Source organism: Embiotoca jacksoni, unplaced genomic scaffold (genome assembly GCF_022577435.1).
Source record: "Embiotoca jacksoni isolate LCO1_2020_lvr unplaced genomic scaffold, fEmbJac1.0.p SCAF_8, whole genome shotgun sequence".
In the NCBI taxonomy this organism is placed as follows: Eukaryota; Metazoa; Chordata; class Actinopteri; family Embiotocidae; genus Embiotoca; species Embiotoca jacksoni.
The window spans coordinates 10445945-10471131 of record NW_027185436.1 but is presented as its reverse complement, the minus strand read 5'-3'; the positions used below and the strand labels follow the sequence as shown (position 1 = coordinate 10471131).

General features: G+C 38.8%; 1 protein-coding gene across 1 annotated transcript; it reads left to right on the top strand.

The window, feature by feature from the left end:
• Positions 1 to 1621: 1621 nt before the first annotated feature.
• On the top strand, positions 1622 to 24129 carry rasef (RAS and EF-hand domain containing). Its single transcript, XM_069139105.1, has 17 exons — positions 1622 to 1926; positions 7469 to 7615; positions 8943 to 9033; positions 11241 to 11336; positions 11630 to 11707; positions 11817 to 11932; positions 14040 to 14108; positions 14225 to 14291; positions 14652 to 14734; positions 17014 to 17314; positions 18712 to 18852; positions 19246 to 19390; positions 19717 to 19798; positions 20456 to 20570; positions 21295 to 21402; positions 21599 to 21675; positions 22389 to 24129. Exons 1-17 carry the CDS (start codon positions 1622 to 1624, stop codon positions 22489 to 22491), a joined length of 2124 nt encoding a protein of 707 aa, XP_068995206.1. The 3' UTR covers positions 22492 to 24129.
• The last annotated feature ends 1058 nt before the right edge of the window (positions 24130 to 25187 follow it).

Below are 25187 nucleotides of genomic sequence, written 5' to 3'. Positions count from 1 at the left end.
CAGAGAACCACTCATATCCAGGTGAGAGACGATTTCATCAGTGCTATTTTAAACATAAATATTCGAGTATGTACAGGGTATCACTTGACCCTTGAAATGCTTTAGAAAGCCTAGGGCAATGGAGCAATAAGCCTGGAGAGGTGTTTTGATTGACATTTGTGTTTCAAGAGGGGCAGAGCTTCACTGTCCAAGACCAAAGAAGATGCGGCCGGTTGGGAGTGCAACTAGATGGGGGTTTTTTTTACATTTGAGGTGTTTTGCACTGTGAATTCCTGCCCCAGGGTCAGACTGTCAACACAGGGTTTTACTGTGATGTTCACAGGCATCTGAGGGAAAATATTCAGTGCAAACAACCTGAACTGTGGTGCATTGATACTTTGGTTCTCTAACCAGAAAACACAGCCACTCACAGCGTGTTTCCCACAACACAATCATCACTTCCCACCCCCTCTACTGGCCAGATTTGGCTTTCTGTGACATTTTCTGTACCCCAAAAATGTGTACGTAAATTTGATGTGTGCTCTCTGCTCAGGTTTCAGGTCCATGGTAAAATAAAAAATGGCTTACAAAAACGTGTGTAACTCAGGTGCTTCATTTCTGCTCTACTGGAGCAGTCTGAAAGCTTCCCTTATCACACAAAAGAAATTACACATGAATTTACCTAAAGCCTAGATGTCCCAGTTTTCTACCAGCACTGAAACGCAGCATGCAGTTTTGGATCAGTACAAAGCCGGAGAGCGTGAAAAGAGTCTTGGACTCCATACATTAGTAACCTAACACGTGTGGCAGATTTGACCTTCTGAAAGTTCATTTTAAGGATCTTTTATGATCCAGCTGTGAAAAATACAATTTAAATGAATGCCTCAGCGCTACATTAAGGCATCCAAAACAGGATCTCAGGTTTAAACAAAATTCTGTGTTCATATAGATTTTCTTTGTCACTTAAGCTCCATGTAAGGTGATAAAGAGAAACCCTTTGAGAAAGTAAATGCTTCATTAAAACCAAAACTAAAGTAATTTTAGAAAGTTTTCCAGGAAGTGCAAATCACATGGAGTACAATGTGTGTTCTCAATGTGTATCCATGCAATTCAGATATGCAATTCATTTTGAGGAAAAAAAAATCAGGCTGTTTGATTGCTTAATTCATATAGTTTATTCTGTCTGTTCGCCACAGTAGAACCTCTTTCATTTGGACTGAAGCCCAGACCTCTATTGTTAGGAAAAGAGAGAGAGAGAGGAGTGAAGACACACATACACACACACACTCAAACACTTCCAGGTAGACTTACCTGAGTTAGACACAGCAGCGTTTCAGTCCAGGTTGCTTTTGGCTGCAACACACCGGGACATTATTTGGTGAAGACAACGAGGGAGATAAAGTTTCAACGTTTGATTTATTTTTCCTCTAAATACCTTAATGTGGAACTCGATTAAAACGCACAACAGCTGTCGAAATGTATGTCTGGAAATTGGGAATTATATGCTTTTCGGTTTGTTGGTGTCAGGAGAAAAAAACAGTCGCACTTCTGGAGTATTTCTGGGTTTTCTCACCACGGTACTCACCCGAATTTACTGAAACGCCCTCTCGTTTCCAGCCAGCCACATCCCCCCAATAATGGTATGAGCGCAGAGGAGCAGGAACGGCTGCGCACCCTCTTTCACACCTACGACGTAGACAACTCCGGGGAGATCGAGAGGAACGAGTTTCTAACCATCTGCGCGGAGCTGCAGGTGTCAGCGGCTGAGGCAGACCGGATATTTAGCCGGCTGGACGTCGACAACGACGGAACCGTCACCCTGCAAGAGTTCATCAGCGGATTTCACGAACGCTACGCCGAGTACATGGAGTCGGACGGGGGAGACGTGTCCGCCGCCTGGGAGAACTTCGAAGAGAGACTGGGCGATCAGGCCAAGTTCATCCCCAGGTGAGAGCTCACAGCTGCCCGCTGGTTAGTGTGGGAGATGGTGCAGAGGTGGACATATTTAAAATATGGAGCTTTTCAGGTGATATGAACGTGCCCAACAGTGATCGCAGTGTGCGTAAAGATGAGAGAGACCGTATTGTCTTCACAGGGAAACTCACAAATACAATTTTACCAGTCTCTAAAATAAAAGGCAAATACACAGAAATAGTTTACTGTGAGGAAGGTAGAGTAGAACATATTTCAGAATCTCCCACACAAAATGTGTTGTTATGCAAGAGGTGTGAGTGTATGTTTTATTTTCTTATAAATGTGCCAGATGCGAAATACGTGTCATTTCCCTGTATACAGTATCTGAAGATGAGATCCACTGTAGCCTAGATCTGTCACACAGCTGATAAAATACAAGCTGATGTGTGAAAAGGGAGATATTTAAGTAATCAAAAATCAAAACATGTTAAATGACTGTTCAATGTTATTAATTAGTCAACTGCTGGGAAATGAATTGGCAACTATATTTAGTAAATTATATAAATTGGTTAAAAAATGCCGTACATAGCCACATCGTATCTTATAGCTTCCTAAGGATGGTTTGTTTGTCAAAGCAAGGAGTTTCTGGGAAGTTCCACCATTTTCCCAGAGTTTATACATGAAGAGAATAATCAGCCGGTGATAAACATGTCTTTTCACAATAATTTCATCAGTTGTCTTAGTTTGTGTGACAAATTTTGCTCAGTTTCCCTGGACTTTGCTTTTTTACTGACATGTTCCATCCAGAATCTGTATACAATGTTATTCATCCATTAATTCAACATCTTTAGAAATTATTGTGAAAAAGCATCAGAATCTTTTTATTTAGTGATTTTCTCGGTGGGAGAGATATCATTTTAAAATTGTGCCCCTATGAACTACAGTATTTGTCATCACAAAAGTAGATCTACGCAGAGAAACTAGGCTACACCCTTTATAACAACTGCGCTGACTGAATGGTGTAACGTCATTCATTACATTAAACCAGCTGAGTGGCATTTTGTTTTTGCAGTATATTTTATGGAAAAGCATTTCACATTGATTGATATTTCCACTTCAGTTAAAAACTATTGAGAAGGTCTCAAGGATGTTACAGTGAGCCTAAATTTTAGAGCTAGGTCAAATGGTTCAAATCAAAATATCTTTCCAATATCAATAATGAAGATGTTTGGAGAAATTCAAGATACATTCAAAATTACCAAATTGGTGCTCAGTGCACTAAACAGTGTCTTTATAACTCTAAACGTTTCCCATGGGAAGCAAAAACTTCAGGAACAAATTTTATTGGTTTTTAACCACAGTCTCAGAATCAGATCACACCATGAAGCTACTGAAACTCAATAGATGAGAATGTTGAAGTTTTCAGTCCCAGCTGCAGGTCAGTGGCCTCTTTCTTTGGGTTCCTATGGCCAGAATGTCAGTAGCTTCACCACAGAAAATACCATTTGTCACATGTTTCTATACAGTAGAGTATCAGTGAAGCCGTCCTAAATTGAACTAAAACTATGAGAAACTAAATGAGACACTGACAGTTTACACATGTAACTATGGTAACACAGTTATTCAGTACTGTAGTGTCAGTGTCACGTCTTTAGATTTTTAATGGATACCAGTTTCTACTTATCAACACTCTGCTCTGTATTGGAGTGTGACTAATGCTGCTTCATTGTGTTTCTCTCACAAAACTGCACTCATTGCCTTCTTTGTGATTCCAGCTCCAACCAGGAGACCATTTAAAAAACATGATCCTGATTCCTTTGTAAAACTGAGACTTGTTGGGAATTGCAAACTTTTCCCAAGAACAATTTCTTGCACTGTTCAACATACACTATCTTCCACAGTTTTCTCTCTCAGGTTTTTTAAGGGATTTGATTCTCTTTAAATATGTAAACGTGAGTTTTATGTTCCTCAGATTATCATCACTTTGTGTTTTCTCTGTTGAGCATGAACGTTTGCCTTCTGCATCTTTGTGAAAATAAGACCTATGTTATAACTATATAACTCCTCGGGCTGGGCAATATGGCCCTAAAAATAATATCACAATCTTTCAAGGTGTTTCTGCAATAACAATGTTTTTAGCGATATGAAAAAATGTTTTTATTCATTTTAAAAACATAATTACAACTAAATAAGTGTATATGTCAGCATAAACTTAACAGTTTTCCTTCAAATATTCAGTAAAAAATATAGACTATCTAAAAGTGGATGAGGCCCGCATGGAAGTGCCTTTAACTGCAATATCACCAAGGACCACTAGGGGCTTGCTCAAAAAAAAGGCTTTGGCTCAATAGACCCTCTATTGAGGCAACCCTGTATTTCTCGAATGAAATACAAAGTCAATAAAAAAAATTCCAGAAATTATTATGATGACATTTGCTAAAGCCACTCCTTCTCATTTTCTCTCTGGTAGTCCATCTCAAAATAATCCTGTCATTAATTAGATATTATGCCTCAAAAAGCAGTATGTTTGAAGGCAGTTTGTTTGATTGGCAGGACTGTGGTGCAGTCGGGTTTCTGCTGTAGGTGGGCAGGCGTAATGTCCTCAGGTTCCCAGACAGATCAAGTCAGATCCACCGCTCGCTCTCCCCTAACTCGTCCAAATATGGTCACTTCCGACTCCCAAAAAAATAAAGATATTGAGGTCAGAAATACTGAACTCAAGGCTTCAGTTTACAAACCAAAGGATTATTTCACGATTGATTACCGCTTGGTAACATAGGATTGTGGTTTGTTGTATATCTGATCTTTTGTAACACAACTGAAGCTTCTCCAAAGTTTGGAACTAACTGCTCCAACATGGAGCCGCTTTCAGCCATGCCTGTTGTTGTGGGTAGGTTACGCATGTAATGCATGTCATACTATTAAGCGGCGTGACAATGTGATGTCATTACATCAATAAGATGAAATAGTGCCATTATTCTGTCATGAAATTTTCGTATCATAATTTTCATATTATTGTGAACAATATGATGTTACACCCCTACCATCTACACAAACAGAGTAAGTATAACTCAGGAATACAGTTTGTTGTCTGCTATGAGTCTGGTAGACTGATGAAGACTTGACCATTTCTAATTCAACTAACCGATCATAATTTACTGATGATAACATTAAAAGTCAAACACAAATCATTCCTTTCTGATTTTTTTTTTACATTTCATCTAACATAATGTATTCAACTTTATCTTAATACTGATATAACATTTGACTGGCCTGACCTTTGACTGGTTCGACCGAAATTTGTCATTGGCATCAGTATCAAAAACTTTAACCCTCCGAAAACCCTCGACAACCTCTTAGTCTTTGACTGGATCGTTCCTGATTTACTTGCACAGCTGTTTGTGTTTAGACAACATTTAACATTTCAAAAGTTTGCCTTTTTTGGAGAACATTTTCTGGTCTTTGTTCCAGTTTTTTTGTATCATCACCAAAACCTGAATTGCAGTAGTATAAAAAATATCAGCTGGTATTCAGTCCCATCTGGCCTGTTGTGTATCTGTATTTGTGTATTTATACATTTATTGTGTCTGTCTGTGTTTCGTGTGTGTGGCCTCAGGACTGGCATGGGACTCGTCCTTTCGCTGCTCTGCGGTGGCATTAGGACATTGATTGTCACAGCGGTGCCGTTTGCTAAATGCAGGGACTTCTCTTCAGTCACTGTTACATTAGTCAGCTGAGGGATAACATTTTGCAAAATAAGCCACGATGAAGGAATATTTTGTGTTCAGTTTCATAGAAGAGACCAACTGCAAAAAATCAATTATATTCCTGTTCATTAGTTTGTCATGATTGAGACTGATGGAATGAGTTGTGCATTTTGTTTTACTATATTCAACCTCCCAGCTGACTGATACTGTGACTAAAATGATAAGAGATCAGTCTGAACTATCAGATGGTCCCTCTGCACAAAATGACGTATAACAACTTTAGGCATTTGTTTTTAATGTTCTAAAATGAATGTTTGTGGATTTATTTTGTGCGCAGCATACTTTTAAAGATAGTTAGAATTCAAACAACCATTTCAGAGAACAAAATTTGAATTTCCCTCTTTCTGTGTTTGTTCTCTATGAACAGAAAAGACAGCTTACAAATTTGAGAGAGATGTGTGTCGTAAATGCAGGTTGCGAATCTGTGTTTTCAGCACCTTTGGATCATAAGAACTACTTCCTAGCAACGGCTTCTGTTTATGTGTGTATATATCTTACCTTTGCAGGTCTGACGCTGGATTGTTTGTGCTTGTGTGTGTGCGTTTCTGTCATGATCTCTTTGGATGTGACACTGTATGACTCTGCAGTGAGCCGTGTGTCACTGTGAGCTATTGACAAACATGCAGCAGTGTGTATATGCACAGGATTACAGCCAGTTCGCCTCATCAGAAGGCAAACACACACACTGTACACTTATATGACCCACTTATACAATGTACCATCATGCTGTGACGCAGGACACCTCATGACTGTATGATGCAGATATTAAGGTAAATTGACATCCCTTTGGGATCAGCATTTCTTGTCACAGATTTATGGAAACAAACTAGGTGATATTTACTGGCAACCAAAGTGAGACGCAACAAAAGTACCTGTTGTTTTTTTGTTGTTTTTTTTTGGGGGGGGGAGGTGTTTAAAATCCTCTTTGGGGAATTAGAACCGGAGCTACAAGGCCTAATTTTAAAATTGGCTGTATTTGACTAAACCATCAACTTGTTGATAGACTACAATTAAGTGTCTTACTGTAAAAAGCATATTGTCTTCCACTTAAAACCAGAAGCAGCAGCAAAAAGTTTATTACAGCAACAACAATAATAATCATTAGCCCAATAATATCATGGAGGGCTGATAACTGTTGATTGTTTGAGTGAATGATCTCTTCTGATAACAACTTAGATGATGTACTGTTCCTAGAAACAAAATGTATAACTTCAAACAACAAGTTAATGTTAATAAGCTTCTTCAATTCTTTGTCACGACATCATGAATCTCCTCAATAAGGAGCCTCTTTCTTTTCTTTGGGCACTCAGAATAAGGGAGCGCAGTTTGTCAACCTGTCAGACCACTCTCGACTGAAAGCATACTTTATTTTTGTCTGTAATATTAGTGTAATTCAAGCTGTACAAGCTCTTATTTTTCTGTTATACTTTTTTGCTTGCCACTGAATATCAGTCAAGCAATTAAATTAAAACAAAAACACACTGCCTCAGAAATTGCAGTGGTTTAAGTAGCACATAGTATATATATATTTATAGTATCGTATAACTTAGAAATCCAGTTTCACGGCATCTTTAAGTATTTCATGTGTTGTCTGTTCTCCACCTGCCATCAACAGTGGAACCTAAATAAATTTGAACATTTTTGACTGCAGTTAATGTCAGGTTTTTGGACGAAACAGAGCCATAACACTTAAATTCAGTTTGAAACTTTTGTAAGCAAAACCATGGCTGTAAACACATCAGCAAACAATACAAAACAACAATGAAAATGGAGCTGACATCAGATGTCCTGATTTTTTTTTTTTGCAGGCATGAACAAGCTTCAACGCTGTACCAGAACATCAGTCTGACTGAGCCCAGACTCATTCCTCAGTTTGAGAAAGTTGTCCGAAACTTCACCAAAGAGATCAAACAGCAGAACTCAGAGATGGAGAACCTGGCACTCGCCATTAAACGGTAAGAAGCCTGCACACGTTAAAACACACACACGTGTTATACACAGACATTTAATCCGTCAGTGATAATGAATGAGGAAGGCTTTCATCTAAGTTTATCAATATTGTGGATATTTTTGGATAGTAGGGGCCTCGATGTTCAAGTAGTAATTAGTGAGTCTTCTTCAGCAGCTGTGACGGGACACATTATATTTTCTGTGTCCATCTGTCTGTGACACAGATATCTCAGGAACACCTTCAGGGAATTTTCTTCTTTGATACAAACGTTAACTTAAACTCAATGTGGAACTGATGTGAATTTGGTGGTCTGAAGGTCAAAGGTCATTAATTATGACAACATTTTTCACAAATGTTTCATAGGATAAAATGATGACATGATGACATTTTAAACCTAAAAGGTCAAAGATCAATTTCACTCTGAAATCAAAATGTTCTGGGAAAAACAGTTTTCCTGCCATGATTCAACTCCATAACTCAGGAACAGAAGGGGAAATTGTGACCGTACTTCACATTTGATCAGATAATGAATTGTTGACACTAATCTTGGGTGGCCACTTTGAAACTGTGATGATTATATATTGTATTTATATGTTTTAGAGTTTGTATATTTGCAGCAACATCCATATTTGATGCAATGTCTACTGTCATGGCTGCAACTTTGTATTAAATCAGAATCCACTTTCTTGGCGAAATTCCCTCACAGTCTTCCCCACATATATTATGAGTATGGACAGATATGGTCGTAAACTGTTGACAGTGGCGTACAACCACGAGGCAGTAAATCTACTGTTCTTAGTAAATCACAGGCATGATTTGTGGAAAATTATTGACATTTGATTTATTATGCGTACACAAGGATGAGGTTTCTATTGATGATAATGGGTCTGCATCAACATGAGAATGTGTTAAAGCAATGTAACACGGCATAGCCCCATAATACAATAAGTCATTACATATGACGTACAATGTTTGCATAATCTAATCTGCCAGTTGATTTTTTTTTCATTGTCTTGACAATGTCCTGTGGATAAAGTTAACGCCATGGAGGATTTAGATACAATAGCTTGTTTGTCCTTGTGGCATTTTACAGTTTTGAAGTCAGTTTTAAAGAATTAAAATGTATTTTTCTTGCTCTAGATGTCAGGAAAAGCAAAACACAAATTGTATTATGCTCAAATGTTTCTCATGCAGAATATGCAGGTCAGGTAAATTAAATGATATTAAGTTAGCTGCTTGTGACCATGCATGGAATAAGCCAGCATCCAGTCGATAATGGATGGATGAAGGTTTCTGGAGTACAGTGAGATGATGCTGTTCCTCTCTTGCAGAGCACAGGACCAAGCAACAATGCAGCTCAGTGAGATGGAGGAAGAGATGGACCAACGTATTCATGTTGCTGAGAGAAGAACAAGGGAGCAGGTGGGATGAACTCAGACCTACCCACACAAACACATGAAGACCCCCTACCATATTCAAATGGACACATAAACACGTCTTTGTCATCTTGTTTGTAAAATTCAAAGTTAGTTGCTATGATATTTCTGTGATAAGCAGGGTGCGTTTGTTAGGCTCTTCCCTCATGTCAAACAAACACACACAGCTGTGTATCACTATACTGATCCAGACTCAGTCACGCCTGCGGATCAGCTAGATTTCATCACTAAGTTATTTACCCTAAAAGTCTCTTTTTAATTGCGTGATCTATGAGTTCTTTGATTCCTGCAAATTCATGAAGGGCCACAACTCAGGCTGTCACAATCATGAAATGTAAATTGACATTACATTACATTACATTTCATTTAGCTGACGCTTTTATCCAAAGCGACTTACAATAAGTGCATTTACAACCGTGAGGGTACAAAACCCAGAACAACAAGAATCAAGAAAATACAATTTCTTCAAGAAAGCCAACTACAAAGTGCTATAAATAAGTGCCATTTTAAGTGCTACTAAAGTGCTACCTATTCAAGGTAAAGTCTGAAGAGGTGTGTTTTTAGTTTGCGGCGGAAGATGTACAGAGTTTCTGCTGTCCTGATGTCAGTGGGGAGCTCATTCCACCATTTAGGAGCCAGGACAGCAAACAGTCATGATTTTGTAGAGTGTTTAGCTCACAGCGAGGGAGCAACAAGCCGATTGGTAGAAGCAGAGCGGAGGAAGCGGGCTGGGATGTAAGGTTTGACCATGTCCTGGATGTAGACTGGACCCGATCTGTTCGCAGCACGGTATGCAAGTACCAATGTTTTGAAACAGATGCGGGCGGCTACTGGTAACCAGTGAAGGGAGCGGAGGAGCGGAGTAGTGGGAGTGAATTTAGGAGGTTAAAGACCAGTCGAGCTGCTGCATTCTGGATGAGCTGCAGAGGTCGGATGGTGCTAACAGGTAGACCTGCCAGGAGGGAGTTACAGTAGTCTAGGCGTGAGATGACCAGAGCCTGGACCAGAACTTGGACCAGAACCTGGACCAGAACCTGGACCAGAACCTGCGCCGCCTTCTGAGTGAGAAGAGGACATATTCTCCTGATGTTGTGCAGCATGTATCTACAGGAGCGTGTTGTTGCAGTGATGTTGGCAGTAAGGGAGAGTTGACTGTCGAGTGTAACACTGAGGTTCCTAGCGGTCAGGGTCGGGGATAACACAGAGTTGTTGAAGGTAATAATCAGGTCGTGGGTGGGAGAGTCTTTCCCTGGAAGGAAAAGCCGGTTAGGCTTTAATTGACAATTAATTGTCATTCAAACAATTGTGATTAATGATGTAATTGTCTTGTTAATTATCATTTCATGCAACTATTTCAGTATGAGCCTAATCACAGCTCAAATAATTACAATCAAACAATTCTTTAATAATAACAAGCCCAGCCACAACAAGAGAACACAGGTTTAGGGGTAGAATTGCAAAGGACTCAGGAAAAGAGGCTGACACACAGTTTATACTGAAACAGCAGGTTTTGAATTCTTGTAAAATAGTTTTTTTGTCTTAACATCTTTTTCCATGAATTCTAAGCTGCTGGATCTTGAGTTTCATGACAGCTGGAGATATTTCCCAATATCCGTTGAGACCCATTAAATGCTGTGCTGCGGCAATTAATAAGCTTTTATGGCAAAAGTTAGCACAATTTCCATAAAATTAAATGATGTCAGAACAGTATCAGATCATAAGATTAATTTCACTTTATTTAATTATATCGTTAGCCTTATGTTGTTTTAAAACCTACACAGGGTTGATCATAAACTCTGTCTTATCTATTGCTTGTGTGTATAAACTTATGTAAGAGTTGTCCTTTGACTGGAGCTGCTGTTTGCTTTGTCGAAGAAAAGCGCACAAAATTAGAGGGCACTCACCTGTATTCTCTCACACTGTAAGGTAAATGCACAAAGTCGGGCTCTGACACCTCTGGATTTATTTTTGGAAACTGCAGATAAACAGTTGCTGCTGGACTGATCGATTCTCCAGTCCCTCCGTCGACTGTTCAAAATCTGCCTCAAAAAAGCACAGATTAATGTTTCACAGAAGGGACATAACTTTGGATTAAGCAAATACACAAATATGCACACTTTGATTAAATAATATCACAAACTGTTATATAATGTAACTAATAATGTATTTTGATGTTTTTCTGTGTTTTTGTAGGAGAAGAAGCAAACAGAGGCTGCGCTGAGTGAATTGCGTAGAAGCTATGAAAATGAAGTGTGTGAGCTTCAGTGTAAGATCCAAAGGATGCAGATGGTGAGTTTTTCTATTGTTTAACTTACCTTTATTTTCACTGCACCACGCGTCAACACTGTGCGTCAGATGCTGCTCAGTGGTGTATTTGTCACACCGTGCCAGCACCATGAGACCACTTTCGTAGAAGAGAACAGCTTGTAGTTAACAGGCAGTATATGCACAGGAATGATTTTATTCACAGATGAAAGTCTTTCAGAAAAAATGTTTTACAAAATACAATCACACATTGTTGTACAGTCCTACTTACACTCGGCCAGACGCTTGCATTTGACCTATATAAATGTGTCAATCAGATAGAAGAGAAGTACAAGAGCATCACTGTGAAAGACGAAAGTCCGGCTTTGAAGAAGAAGATCAATGAGCTAACACTGGTGAGACTAAATATACTTTAAATCATTCATAATGTTTCTGACATTTCACAAAATTTTATATGCGTCAAGGTTATCACATACACTCATATTCTTCTTTTTTGCTGTGCAGGAAAACCAGAAGCTAAGACAGGACCTGATGAGGTCTCAGACAAAAGTGGCCTGTGTGCAGAGTGAGATGGACTCGTTGAAGACAGAGCTAACCGATCAAAGCATCAACTCTGAACGGTGAATTGATTATTGTCTGGTGTGGTTTGTTTTCTCGTATGTAGGGTGTGCTTCATGTGTTAGATAATGCTGTCATTCAGTTCAATTTTGACTTATTTGAATGGATTTATCTTGACTCATGTTGCATTGAGGGGAGTTTCAGTTGTTTTTGTTGTCTGTTTTGTCTCTTTCTAACACATCGAAGTCTAACAGGCCTCAGCGTCGTACTTTCAGTCAGATTTTCTGTCCAATGTCCCTGCTAGTCATATATCAGGAGATCCTAATTTAATTTGTCTCAATTAAAATGAAGAGATTGTTACAAAAGACTCCACACATCATCTCCCTCTCTCCACACACACACATACTCATCGCTTTCTCTGTAGCTCTAAAAGTCTAAAGCCTAAAATTAGTTATTAGTGATGACAAGTTGCAGAGCAGGGTTGTTTTTTTTCACATTTCTCTCGTCTCATTTGGAGATGAAGTTGAGTATAGCAAATACTTGCACTCTATTGTCCATCATGTATAGAACAACTCCCATCCATACATTTTTATACTTATTGAAAAGAGTAAATTGTTTTTGGATGAATCAAGCAAATCAATCTGACATCAACCGTTTTATTAAACGCACCCCAGCCCTGAGAAATAATCTCACAGAGGGACAGAGACAGACACAGACATGGAGGCTCCACCTCCTCTGCTTGGTCCCCTGTTTTGTTTTGTCACAGTTGAAACAGGATATCCTGGAGTGACTTCACTCACACAGTAACTTTTTCACTGGCGTTACTTAGCAACAGTGCTTCAGGCAGGATTATGCCCCGCCTCCTTGGACAAGCTGGTCATATTGACACTGTTGTTTCCCAAGTGTCTTGTGCCGCTCATAAATTACATGTCATGTCTCTCAGTAACTAAGCGAGGCCACTGCTGTGCTGGAAATGAAAAAGGAGTACACATGAAAATGTAACACCTTATCTGTTGTCAGGTTTTAAAGTTTGGAGGACAGTTTGCATGTTAATGTACTGGGACAGTATCATACTCTATCAAAACTATGATAATCTTATCTGAAATATAGAGGAGTTTCATTGTTTTTCTTTCAACCTGTGCAACATCCTCTGTCTTTATATTCTCAACTCAGACAAAGAAAAACTCCGCACAAAACACTTAAAGGATAAAGAAATTTCAGGAAGAGCATCTGAGGAATGATCCCTCTTCTAAGACATGCAGCACATGTCAGGATCACCATAGCAGATTTATACACATTAGATGACTAAATAATAAATGATATAATGATACCGGGCAACTTCCAGGAGTCCTCAGATATATTTACTTTTATTAAGAGTTCAGAACTCTGATGTGGTGAGTTTATGATGATGATGAGTTAAAATGAGTTTATTTTTTCACTTCACTTCAATGATTAATGTTTGTACAGCATAAGAATAAAAATGTGCTGAAGTTTGTCAAATTTAAGTTTTAGTGGTACTGCATATATAGCAACTCAACCTGTCTGCCCCTGCACCTGTGACAGCAGTGTCTGGAGAAATTATGTTTGCAGATTTTACATCCATCCAATTCTGTTGACTCCAACATCTCAGGAATGCCTTAAGGGAATTTCTTAAAACTTTGGACAAATGTTTGCTTTGACTCAAAAAATTTAAGTTTTTAAAATATGGTGGTCAAAGGTTACTGCGACCTCACAAAACATTTTTGTGGCCATAACTTAATAATTAATATGCTAATTATGCTGCAATTTTTCACAAATGTCTAATAGGCTAATATAATGAACTGATGACGTTTTATATCTCAAAGGTCAACTTGACTACGACATCAAAGTTTTCTTTAAAAACAGTTTTCCAGCCATTATTCAACACCAATCCTCAGAAACAGAAAGAGAGATTGATGACCATATTTCACATTTGGTCAGATACTGAATGCGTGACACTAATCTTGGGTATCCACCTTTAAACTGTGGTGATTGAAAGATCTTCTCTTTTGTCGAGTTGAAGATTTGTGTGACGCATCCATGTTTTACAATTCGTATTTTATTTGATAGAATCCGTTTTATTGGCCTAATTGACATGTCCATTCAGGTTCATATTTACATTCAAACTCAACAGCTGTATTTTTGTTTCAGAGACGAGGAGCTCATGAAAAACTTCTCTGATGAGCGAGACATCCTGGAGAGTCAGATTGAATTTCTGCAGTAAGTCAGACAATCACACTGATGTTACTGAACTAAGTGGACACCTACAGTGTAACAAATAAGAAACATGTTCAATAGCTTAAACATTACGTTTATTTGTATGTGTGTGTGGACAGGACAGCCAACAGGAAGCTCCACGACACCAACGATGGACTCAGGACCTCTCTGGAAAGGATCACTAGGGTAAAGAGGCACTGTTAATAACAAATTCTAACCCTTCACTTACTAGATTACAAGAGCGTAAAGTAATTTCATTCATTTGGTTCAACTCAACATAAACTTGATACTGTTATGCTGCAACTTATTAAAAGATACACATTTAAAAAGACATTCATTTCAACAACAGATCTTAAACAATCATTCAGACCTTAAAAACACTTTTTTACTATAAAAATATTAAATTAAAATGATTTTTGAATTGAATACTGTATGTTACAAGCAAAACAATCACCATACGACCCTTTTTCTGTGTCAGGCAGCCATTAAACAATCAATACAGACACAAATAGTAATACATTTATTTTTACTTGTTGTGTGTTACAGTCTGGTGGGTCACCAGGAGAAATTAAGGAGAGAAACAGAAGTAAAAGCATCTGCCACACATCACCATATGCATTAATGGACAGGTACGTCCTACAAAGTGTATTGTATCAATTTATATTGTCTATTCAGTGTATCCGGAAAGTATTCACAGCACTTCACTTTTTCCACATTTTGTTATGTTACATCATTATTCCAAAATAGATTAAATTCATTTTTTTTCCTCAAAATTCTACACACAATACCCCATAATGATAATGTGAAAAAAGTTTTTTTGAAATTTTTGCAAATCCATTAAAAATCAAAAAATCAAATGTACATAAGTATTCACAGCCTTTGCCATGACACTCAAAATTTAGCTCAGGTGCATCCTGATCATCCTTGAGATGGTTCTACAACTTGATTAGAGTCCACCTGTGGTAAAATCAGTTGATTGGACATGATTTGGAAAGGCACACACCTGTCTATATAAGGTCCCAATGAGCACAGTGGCCTCCATCATCCGTAAATGGAAGAAGTTTGGAACCACCAGGACTCTTCCTAGAGTTGGCCGCCCGGCCAAACTGAGCGATCAGAGGAGAAAGGCCTCAGTCAGGGAGGTGACCAAGAACCTGATGGTCACTCTGACAGAGCTCCAACGTTGCTCTGAGAAGAGAGGAGAACCTTCCAGAAGGACAACCATCTCTGCAGCACTCCACCAAGCAGGCCTGTATGGTAGAGTGACCAGACGGAAGTCACTCCTCAGTAAAAGGCACATGACAGTCCGCCTGGAGTTTGACAAAAGGCACCTGAAGGACTCTCAGACCATGAGAAACTAAATTCTCTGGTCTGATGAAACAAAGATTGAACTCTTTGGCCTGAATGCCAAGCGTCATGTCTGGAGGAAACCAGGCACCGCTCATCACCTGGCCAATACCATCCCTACAGTGAAGCATGGTGGTGGCAGCATCATGCTGTAGGGATGTTTTTCAGTGGCAGGAACTGGGAGACTAGTCAGGATGGAGAGAAAGATGAATGCAGCAATGTACAGAGACATCCTTGATGAAAACCTGCTCCAGAGCGCTCTGGACCTCAGACTGGGGCGAAGGTTCATCTTCCAACAGGACAACAACCCGAAGCACACAGCCAAGATAACAAAGGAGTAACTTCGGGACAACTCTGTGAATGTCTTTGAGAGGCCCAGCCAGAGCCCAGACTTGAACCCGATTGAACATCTCTGGAGAGATCTGAAAATGGCTGTTCACCGACGCTCCCCATCCAACCTGATGGAGCTTGAGAGATCCTGCAAAGAAGAATGGGAGAAACTGCCCAAGAATAGGTGTGCCAAGCTTATAGCACCATACTCAAAAAGACTTGAGGCTGTAAATGCTGCCAAAGGTGCTTCAACAAAGTATTGATCAAAGGCTGTGGATACTTATGTACGTGTTATATTTTCATTCTTTATTTTTGATAGATTTGCAAAAATTCTAAACACATTTTTTTTCACTTTGTCATTATGGGGTATGATGTGTAGAATTTTGAGGGAAAAAAATGAATTTAATCTATTTTGGAATGAGGCTGTAACATAACAAAATGTGGAAAAAGTGAAGCGCTGTGAATACTTTCCGGATGCACTGTATATCATCTGCACCAGTGTACAATAGCCACTCTTCCACAATCCACAAAAGTAGAATGTTATTCGGTAAATATAGGAAGACAAATTGGTTAGCAGCTCCGGGGGTTTTCTGCCAACCTGGTTTTTCAGGTTCAAGCCTTCAAGTGTAAAACACAAGTACACAGTGACACACGCATCCATTCAAGATGCTTTTGCTTGGAATTGAGAATTTTTTTCAACTGTGTACTTACACAGCAGTAAAGTAAATGTTTAACGTCCTGTAAGATATTTATGCAAGGTGCTGTTCAAGTGAAGAGAAGCTGAACCACATGATTCTGTGGTGCTTAAGGACAAAGGCTTTGTCTTCGTGGGATAGAGCAGGATATTCATTAGCCCATTTAATATAGACAGAAATAGAGGAGGGACAAGTGTCCTCATTTAAAGGGAATGATTAGATATGTATGATGATTAATTCTGTATCCTTTCTGCTATATAGTAATGTAGAATATTAAATTATGCTGTATCTTCATTGACATTAATATATGTAGGAGCACATAAACTGAAATCATTTTAATGCCTTTGTGCCGAAGTCATGTTTTCGGGTCACCGTCTGTCCTGTTCTTGTGAACGCGATATCTCAGTAAGGCCTGAAGGGAATTTCTTCAAACTGGGCAAAAATATTCACTTGTTACAGGATGACGTTGAAAAAAAAAAAAACAGCGTTTCAATGTTTTTTTTGTGTTTTTTTTTATGTCATAAACACCTCCTCAGGTTCTCCCAGCATATGGACGATTTCCCCGTTTATAGCCGCCGGCCCAGCTGTGACACCCTGGCTTTGGCCATGTGTGACCCGGGCCTGAAGCGCAGACACAGCAGTGAGTGCGAGGAGGACAGCCTGCCTGAAGTCTACATGGACAGCGGCCTGTCCACACTCAGAGGCTCACATGGAGGCTACGACTCAGAGCACGAGGTCGAAGGTCCAGAAGACGAGGAAGAGGCAGACCCAGGGGAGAGGAAAGAAGCGGAGGATGACAATAATAATAGCATGATGGGAGAAAGGTCTGACACTGAGGTGAGGCAGTACGAGAATCAGGCACATAGACAGCCCTGCATGTGCACATGTTTTGTAGAAATATACATTTATTTTAACCAGACCACAAGTCAGCAACCACGCTGTGTGAGGATGACAAGATGCTGTCAAAGATAATGATAACGTGCTGATGTTAAGCAGTTAATGCAAACAAAAACAAAACAAAAAAAACACGTCAACATTTGCTAATTACCACTAAAAAGTACAACTAAGGGTGATGGGAACGGTTTTAGTTTTGCAGGTGTTTTGTCAAGAACTAATGGACCCAATAAAATTTTGACCTGATGATAGCACTACATGAAAAGTCAGGGGATTCAGAAATCATTATGACGTAACATCTGATTACCTTTAATATCTGTACTAAATCTCGTGGCAAATCCGTGGTAATAGTTGACCAGATATCGCACTTAAAATCTCAAATGTCCACCACATTGTCATTTTTACAACTGCAGGTCCAGATTTTGTTTGTCAAGTGAGTCATTAGCTTCCAACTTATAGCTTCTTTAGTGGGTCACCACGAGTCGGAGAGTTGTGAAGCAATGGTCTTGCATGGTAACCACGTGTTACAGGTCTCTCCGCCAGGGAGAGGCTGAGAAAAACAGGATAAAATGACACACAAGAATACCCTGTTATGTTTGAGCTAGCACTCGGACTCAATACAACCCCTCTTAGACTAAAACACAACACAAAGTCATTTTAACCAAAGTAATATGTAAACACTCGGCTTGAAGTTATCTGCAAGGTGCTTTGTGGATTTTCACACATCACTGGATAAACAGGATAAAATGATCAGACAGGCAGAGGTGTGGCTTTCTTGTTCAATGTCCTCACGAGCTATGAGGCGAGGCAGCAGGAGGCGAACACACACACAGTCCAGTCGCGCGAGGCAAAACCACAGCGCTGCACTGCCGCCTACTTGCCATAGGTGAGGGTAGACTTTTAAATAAGCTCGTATTAGAGCAGTGCTCTTTATCGATTCATTTCAAACGTTATAGAAACAATCAATATAAAACAAATTCACACTCAAACAACTTAAACAAAATAAAATGTGACCATACATTTTGTGTGCGTCACACACGCTCAGACTCTGCTTCATTCAAAATACTGTAAATACATGTAGCAGTTGTAAAATATTGAAGTCAAGGAGACATTTAAAAAATATTTTTAGCAGTATGACAATACTGACGGGAACATAAAATATTGTTGCATTCGAAATTTGAGAGGTGAGATGTTTTGAGCAGCAGGATACAAATGTCTAGCTTTCAACAGTTTTCTCGTGTTTACGGTTACTGTACAGGTGGCAATGTTTTCCTGATGTTAACGAGATAATTATTTTTCTTTCATGTTGAACTATCTGCTACTGTATGTCTGCATCACAGGCAGCAGAGACGCAGGACGTTGAATCAGCAATCGGGTCGGACAGCAGCTCAGTTTTGGACTGGAAGCCGTCTGCACCAATTAGTGCAACCACACCTGCTGCTCCGACAAAGAGAAAAGCCCTCAGTGCCCTCATTGTTAAGGTAAGAGAGAGGGGAGGTTATCCACTGAGAGATAAGAGGGAGGGATGTGCTCTGTGATAGAGACAATGGTCAAGGAAATGGGTCAAGAAGGGCCCTCAGGGATTGTTAGATTAGCAAAACCATCACTGTGTTCTTTGCGTAGTAAAGCAAGTTCATTGTGTATATTACAATCTCTAATTGTTGATAGTGGGGCTTTAGAGTTGTTTAGTTACAAATCATCCTCAAAGCGAGTTGATCATGAAGACGGATACCAATAAGAAAAGCAGTCACTGTAAAAAGGGTCAGTAGTGAAGACAAAATCAATTCAATTTGAAGTTAACAATGCTTAATATAAGTAGCACTCATATCTCCCTTTTGTTTCCCTTGGTCAAACTCTTTCTGTACCCTCTACAGAAGGAGGACAGCGTTGATCTGGGCTACATGACATCCGAGAAGGCCTACAGGATCGTGTTAGCTGGAGATGCTGCTGTGGGAAAATCCAGCTTCCTGCTTCGCCTCTGCAAGAATGAATTCAAACTGGAGTCCGGTGCCACGCTGGGTGAGTCTGATACACTAAAACCAGCTCTTCGTTCACATTTATGTAGTTAGCATTACAAACGTTTTAATGTATTGTTGTCTCCTCTGTGACTCGTCAAGTTGAAGGTAACACTAATCCCACTAGAAATCATTAAAAAAAAATGCCTGGAGGAAGTGTCAGCTGACTGAATAATGATTCATCTCTGGACACAGTGGCATGAAGTCACAGATAGATCTTCTGTTAATCTGAGCGGGACTACCACTATTTAATATTGGCATGTACTTTTTCCATTTTTACCAGCTCAGTAGTTTGACATGTTTGATTGTGTCACCTCTGTGTTTTTTTAGGGGTGGATTTCCAGATGAAGACACTTATTGTGGACGGACAGCCCGTTTTACTTCAACTATGGGACACTGCAGGACAGGAGAGGTGGGTGTTTTTAAGTGTGATTATTATCATTGATTAATATTATTACAATAGTTAGGGCTGCAAATGTGGATATTTTCACTATTGATTAATTTGTTGATTTTTCTCTTGATTAATCTTTTTGGTCTTTAAAATGTCAGGAAATAGTTACAAATGTTGACCAGTATTTCCTAAAGCCCAAGCTACTGCCTAAAATGTATTGTTTCGGCCCGACCAGCAGTCCACAATCAAAAAATATTATTTTTTTTATTTTTTTTTTATCACAGAAGACTAAAGGAACCCAACTTTGTTAACATTTAAGAAGCTGGAATCAGAAAATGGAAGCAGTTTTTATTTTTAAAAAATGACTCCAACCAATTGATGAATTCCTAAAACCTATTAACTCTCTGTCACTCAACTAATTGATTAATTGATTGGTTGTTGCAGCTGTAGTACTAATACAGAGAGTTCAAAACAACATCTGTTATTTTTAACTATTTATTTATAGATGTGTTTTTAAGAGTGCTAAACTATTACATTACACACAACGGTGCGTAAGTGGACATACTGTATTTATTACAATAAACAATACTCAACCATGTTTAATTTGACAACTTAATGAGAGAAAATAAAGTTCACGTGTTTTTGTGCACCATGAACCATCTCTTCTCATCCTCTCAGGTTTCGCAGTATAGCAAAGTCTTATTTCCGCCGGGCAGACGGTGTGTTGCTGCTGTATGACGTCACCTGTGAGCAGAGCTTCCTTAATGTTAGAGACTGGGTGGACATGATTGAGGTAATGCAGGACTCCCCTCTTCTAAAGAGTGACTGACACGCTATTATTGACTAGCAAGAAATTTCAAGACATCTGCACAATATAGTTGAAAAAGCCCAAAACAATCAAATCCCCTCACTGCTACAAGGAAAAAAGTGCATTTGAATGTCAAAATAAGTGCTTGTTTCTCTTTTCTTACATGCAGCAGATATGTAAGTGAGTTTTTATTTGTCTGTGCCTTGATGTGTTTCAACATTCAGTCATGTGTTTTCTGACATATTACATTATGGCCACATAATGGTGCTTAATGTCAAATCAAAAGTTTGAATCTTGAAAGGTCCAGCGTGCAGGATTCAGGGGGATCTATATAATAATTTTAGTTTCGTTGGGATTTAATAACCAGAAACTAAGAATTGTTGTGTTTTTGTTGTCTTACAATGAGCCCTTTATACCTACATAGGGAGCAGGGTCCTCTTTCGGGGAGTGTGCCATATTGCCCTGCCATGTTTCTACAGTAGCTCAGGTTTTGTGTCCACTGTAGATTCTTTTGCACACTGTGAAGAGGAGGGAGAGGCGAGGGGAATTTCAATCTGAAATCTTACCACTAGATGCCACTAAATCCTACACACTGGTCCTTTAGTACTTCATTTTATTTGTGATTTTTAATTTTATTCAGCAAATTAAATCTGTACTCACCTCTCTAATGTTTAACAGAATAATGAGTTTATTTTCTTTTGCTTGGCAGGATGTGTCCCCCGATGATATTCCCATCATACTTGTGGGTAATAAGTGTGACCTCAGACAAGATGCAGTTAACTGTGTTCCTACCAGCTATGGGGAAAAACTGGCCATGGTAAAAAAAAAATGATTTCATTTTACTGTACTTGTAAGGACATTTTATTTGCCACGTGACGGTGACTATTATGATGCACCTGCTTATCCTCGCTCAGTCCAAATATAAATCAGAGTCATAAACCCTAACTTGTTGCTTCATGCAGGTTTATGACTGGAAGTAAACAAAAATGTTTTCCCTTGTCTTTGCCCAACAGACATACAACACTCTGTTCTGTGAAACTAGTGCCAAAGATGGCTCCAACATCCTGGAGGCTGTGCTGCACCTGGCCAGGTGAGAAATAGCTGCTTCAGTCAGCTGAATGTATAAAAGCAATGAAGAAGCAAACTTTTCAAAGTTTGTCAATTTTCTGAACAAATTGCCTTCATTCGTTCAAGATTGAAAACACTAATGTGGCAGATTTTCTACTTTTCTGCCACCAGTTAAATAGGCCTTTCTCTTTTTATTTATTGATAAATGCATTCCATTTAGTTTTGGCCGTTCCGGGGGACAAGTGTTGAATATGCAGGCTGACTGGTGTGGTTTAGTTGGACACTATCATCAAACATTGTTGATGTTTACACATTAGGAAGTTTACCTACCATAAGAAGTTAAAATGTCTGCCAGGGGGAAGGTCTGTTACCGCTGCTAAAATTTGAAGGTACCATGTTTGTGCGTATAATAATGAATAATGGTTGAGCTTTTGTTTTGTTCTTCTTAATTATGACATTTCATACCTTTTTGTATGTGTAAGTAAAAGGCAAAAAAGGCTTTTGCAAAGGAAAACTACGAAACGGGTCAAACCCGTGTTAAAAGAAGTTTCTTAATGTGGAAAAGAAACCACAAGAAATCACATGCTTCATTTTTGAATAATTGCAAGCCCTCAGTCATTTGACACTGGTACTATAGTTGAAATGAGATCAGATGATTGATGAGGACAAATAACAACAAACAACCACATGAGAACAGTGCAAAAGGGATTTTTCTCTTTCTTTTCCATCTCACAGGCAGGTAACAAAGCAGACAACCTTTCTGGGAAAGGGTCGCCATGAGTCGCTGCCATCTTTAGATACTCCCAGGAAGAACCCTAACTTCTTCTGCTGCACCTGATCAAACTCACCAGAGCTGGACATCTACGTCTGACTTAGGGTGAAAACGAGTGGAACAAGGAAACTAAACGCAGCAGGAACAAATCATCATCGTGAATAACCCAAAACTATTTCACAAATGGATTCGATGAGCAAGCAAGAGATGAGATTACAACAGAATATCCACAACCTCTCATCACTTCAGGCCTTTTTTCATTTATCAAGGATATTTAAACAAGATGTTTGAGCTGCATTTCAGTCACTCAATTTGAGCATGTTAAAGTCAGTATAAACCTCTTGCTGTTAGTTATACATATTTTGCAGTAGTTTCTCTGACTTATTTGATATGATTTACACACATTTATGCCAGACTGGCACTGCTGTGTTGTAAAGATAACGCGAGCACATCATGAAATGAGAACGACAGCTGTGAAAGTGAAGTAAAATGTCAGGGAAGGGTTTGAATGAGAGACCAAGTGTATGAGCGTGGATTGAAAGGATGTGGTGTTGACAAATAACTGCACAGCGGACAGAAAGTTAGTGTAGCATGTGGTTAAAATGAGAAAATAGGAGCAGAACCATAAAATAATCTATTCTTATACTGTATGCCTTAACTGTGGCACTTTTATCTAAATACCTCTGAGTTATATTCAGTGTGCAGTTGGGTTGAAATGACATCACGTAGATGGTCTGAAAGGCAACTAAAGTTTGTTGTTCGCATCGGCCACAATGTCAGACTTTATTGAAAGTGAACTGCATCGCTTGCCGCCATGAAGGCACAGTGGATTATGGGAGAACCTAAAGCAATAAATGTTCAGCCTCTTTGTTCATATATACTACAACCCACCATTTTTATTATGATACCACAACAGTGTTAGTTTTATTTTCCTTGTCTTCCCTGTGAGGAGGATTTTGTGTTGTAAGATTTATATTTTTGGAACTGAACATATTTCAGATGATTTTTAATGTCCAGAAACTCCTTTTTTTTTTTTTTTTTTTTTTTTTTTTAATCTATTATGAGTAATGAAAATGGGGAAAGCTTGAAGGGACATGACACAGAGTAGAGCCTTTCTTTTTATCATACATACAGTATGGCTGTAATTCTGTTCAGATTAGTGGGGGTTTTACTAATATTCATCTAAACAATGATGTCATATTTTCCATATTATCTGCCTGCTGAAGGGCAACTAAGGTTTCCTTACACTTTAAATAAAATGTTTGTGGGATTCTTAAACAGCGTCTGAAATCCAGACTTTATCGACGAGGCTCTGTCCGACAGTTTTTCTTGTCCAGTTTTTATTTGTTGAAATTTTAAACAATGATCAAAACAAGTGGCATGTCAAACGTCAGTCCAGACTTTCAATAGATAGTTCAGAAAGTAACTGAAAATGAATACACGCACTTATAAGGGGTTACGTATGAGCCTCATACAGACGTGAAAAATATAGAAAACTTATATTTGTACACACACTTTATCCTAAACCTACTGAAGCATTCAGGCTGTTTTCAAACGCCACATATATCACAGTTGCTCTGCTGTTTGTTTCCACACACCTTAACCTTGGCTACCCTCTTACAACGTAACTATGCTGACATTGCATTAAGGTTTATTTGTTTATGTGTCTGTTTGAAGTCTCAATAAAAATATGTCAATGTCAAATCACAGGAGATTTATTCAGTAAATTTGTTGTGAACATTTTTCACCATCCATAGATGAGGGCAATAAAAGCCACTTAAATCGCTCAAAACAGCAGTGCAAAACTTGTAGATTTCTTATTATCAATAAAAGTGCACATACTGAATAGCTCCTGTTAGATTATTATATACTGTGTGTTGTTTTGTGGTATTAAGGTTACTGATGCATTAACATGCTGGACTGTAAATCAGTTACTGGCCTCAGAACGTTTACGAAAAGGCCGCAAAGAAAAAAATGATGTGACAAAAAACGTATAAAGTAATGTTACTTTATATGATATTCTGTGCTATTAATACTGTGATGGCCTTAAACTTTGCACAAACTTTGCTGTATTTTTTTTTTTTTTGTTAACAACAAAATACTGATTATAAATTAGGCGACTGTAGGTCATCGACATGCGGCAACTAATCTGTCATCACCACCTTTTATCAGAAGAACATGAAATCTGTGTGAGAACTAGGGTGGCACTGTTTACCTCAGTGTTACTCCAAAGTGTTAATACACCCGAGTCCACCAAAGAATACCATGTCAGTGTCACATTTTGGCTCGCCGTGAAAGTGAAAAGGCGTGAAAAGTAAGGTGCCTTGAATTTAAGCACCAAAAGCCATCTGGTTCGGTTTAAGAAAGGATCTTGGTTTGGGTTCAAATAATTGATTTTACATGAGTAACGTTAAGTATATTATCTTAGTTATTTAACACTACATAAGGTAAATACTTACCCATTATGTTACATAAGCAACTTAATTTACCAGAAAGAAACCCACGTAGCTTTCCCACACACTCAAACTCTTGTCCCTTGGATGAAAGTCCTAAATTTGATCAATCCAACCAACCACAGACCAAACTCTTCACTCAGGTTTATCACTATTTGGAGTTTGTCAGATGACCTTCTTCAACCCTCATACATGGGTGTACTTTTTACGTCTATGCAAGGAAAAATGTGACCCTGACACAGCATCCTCTAGTGGACTGACAGATGTATTACACACTTTGATGTGATCCCAGCTGATCTGAGAGATCAT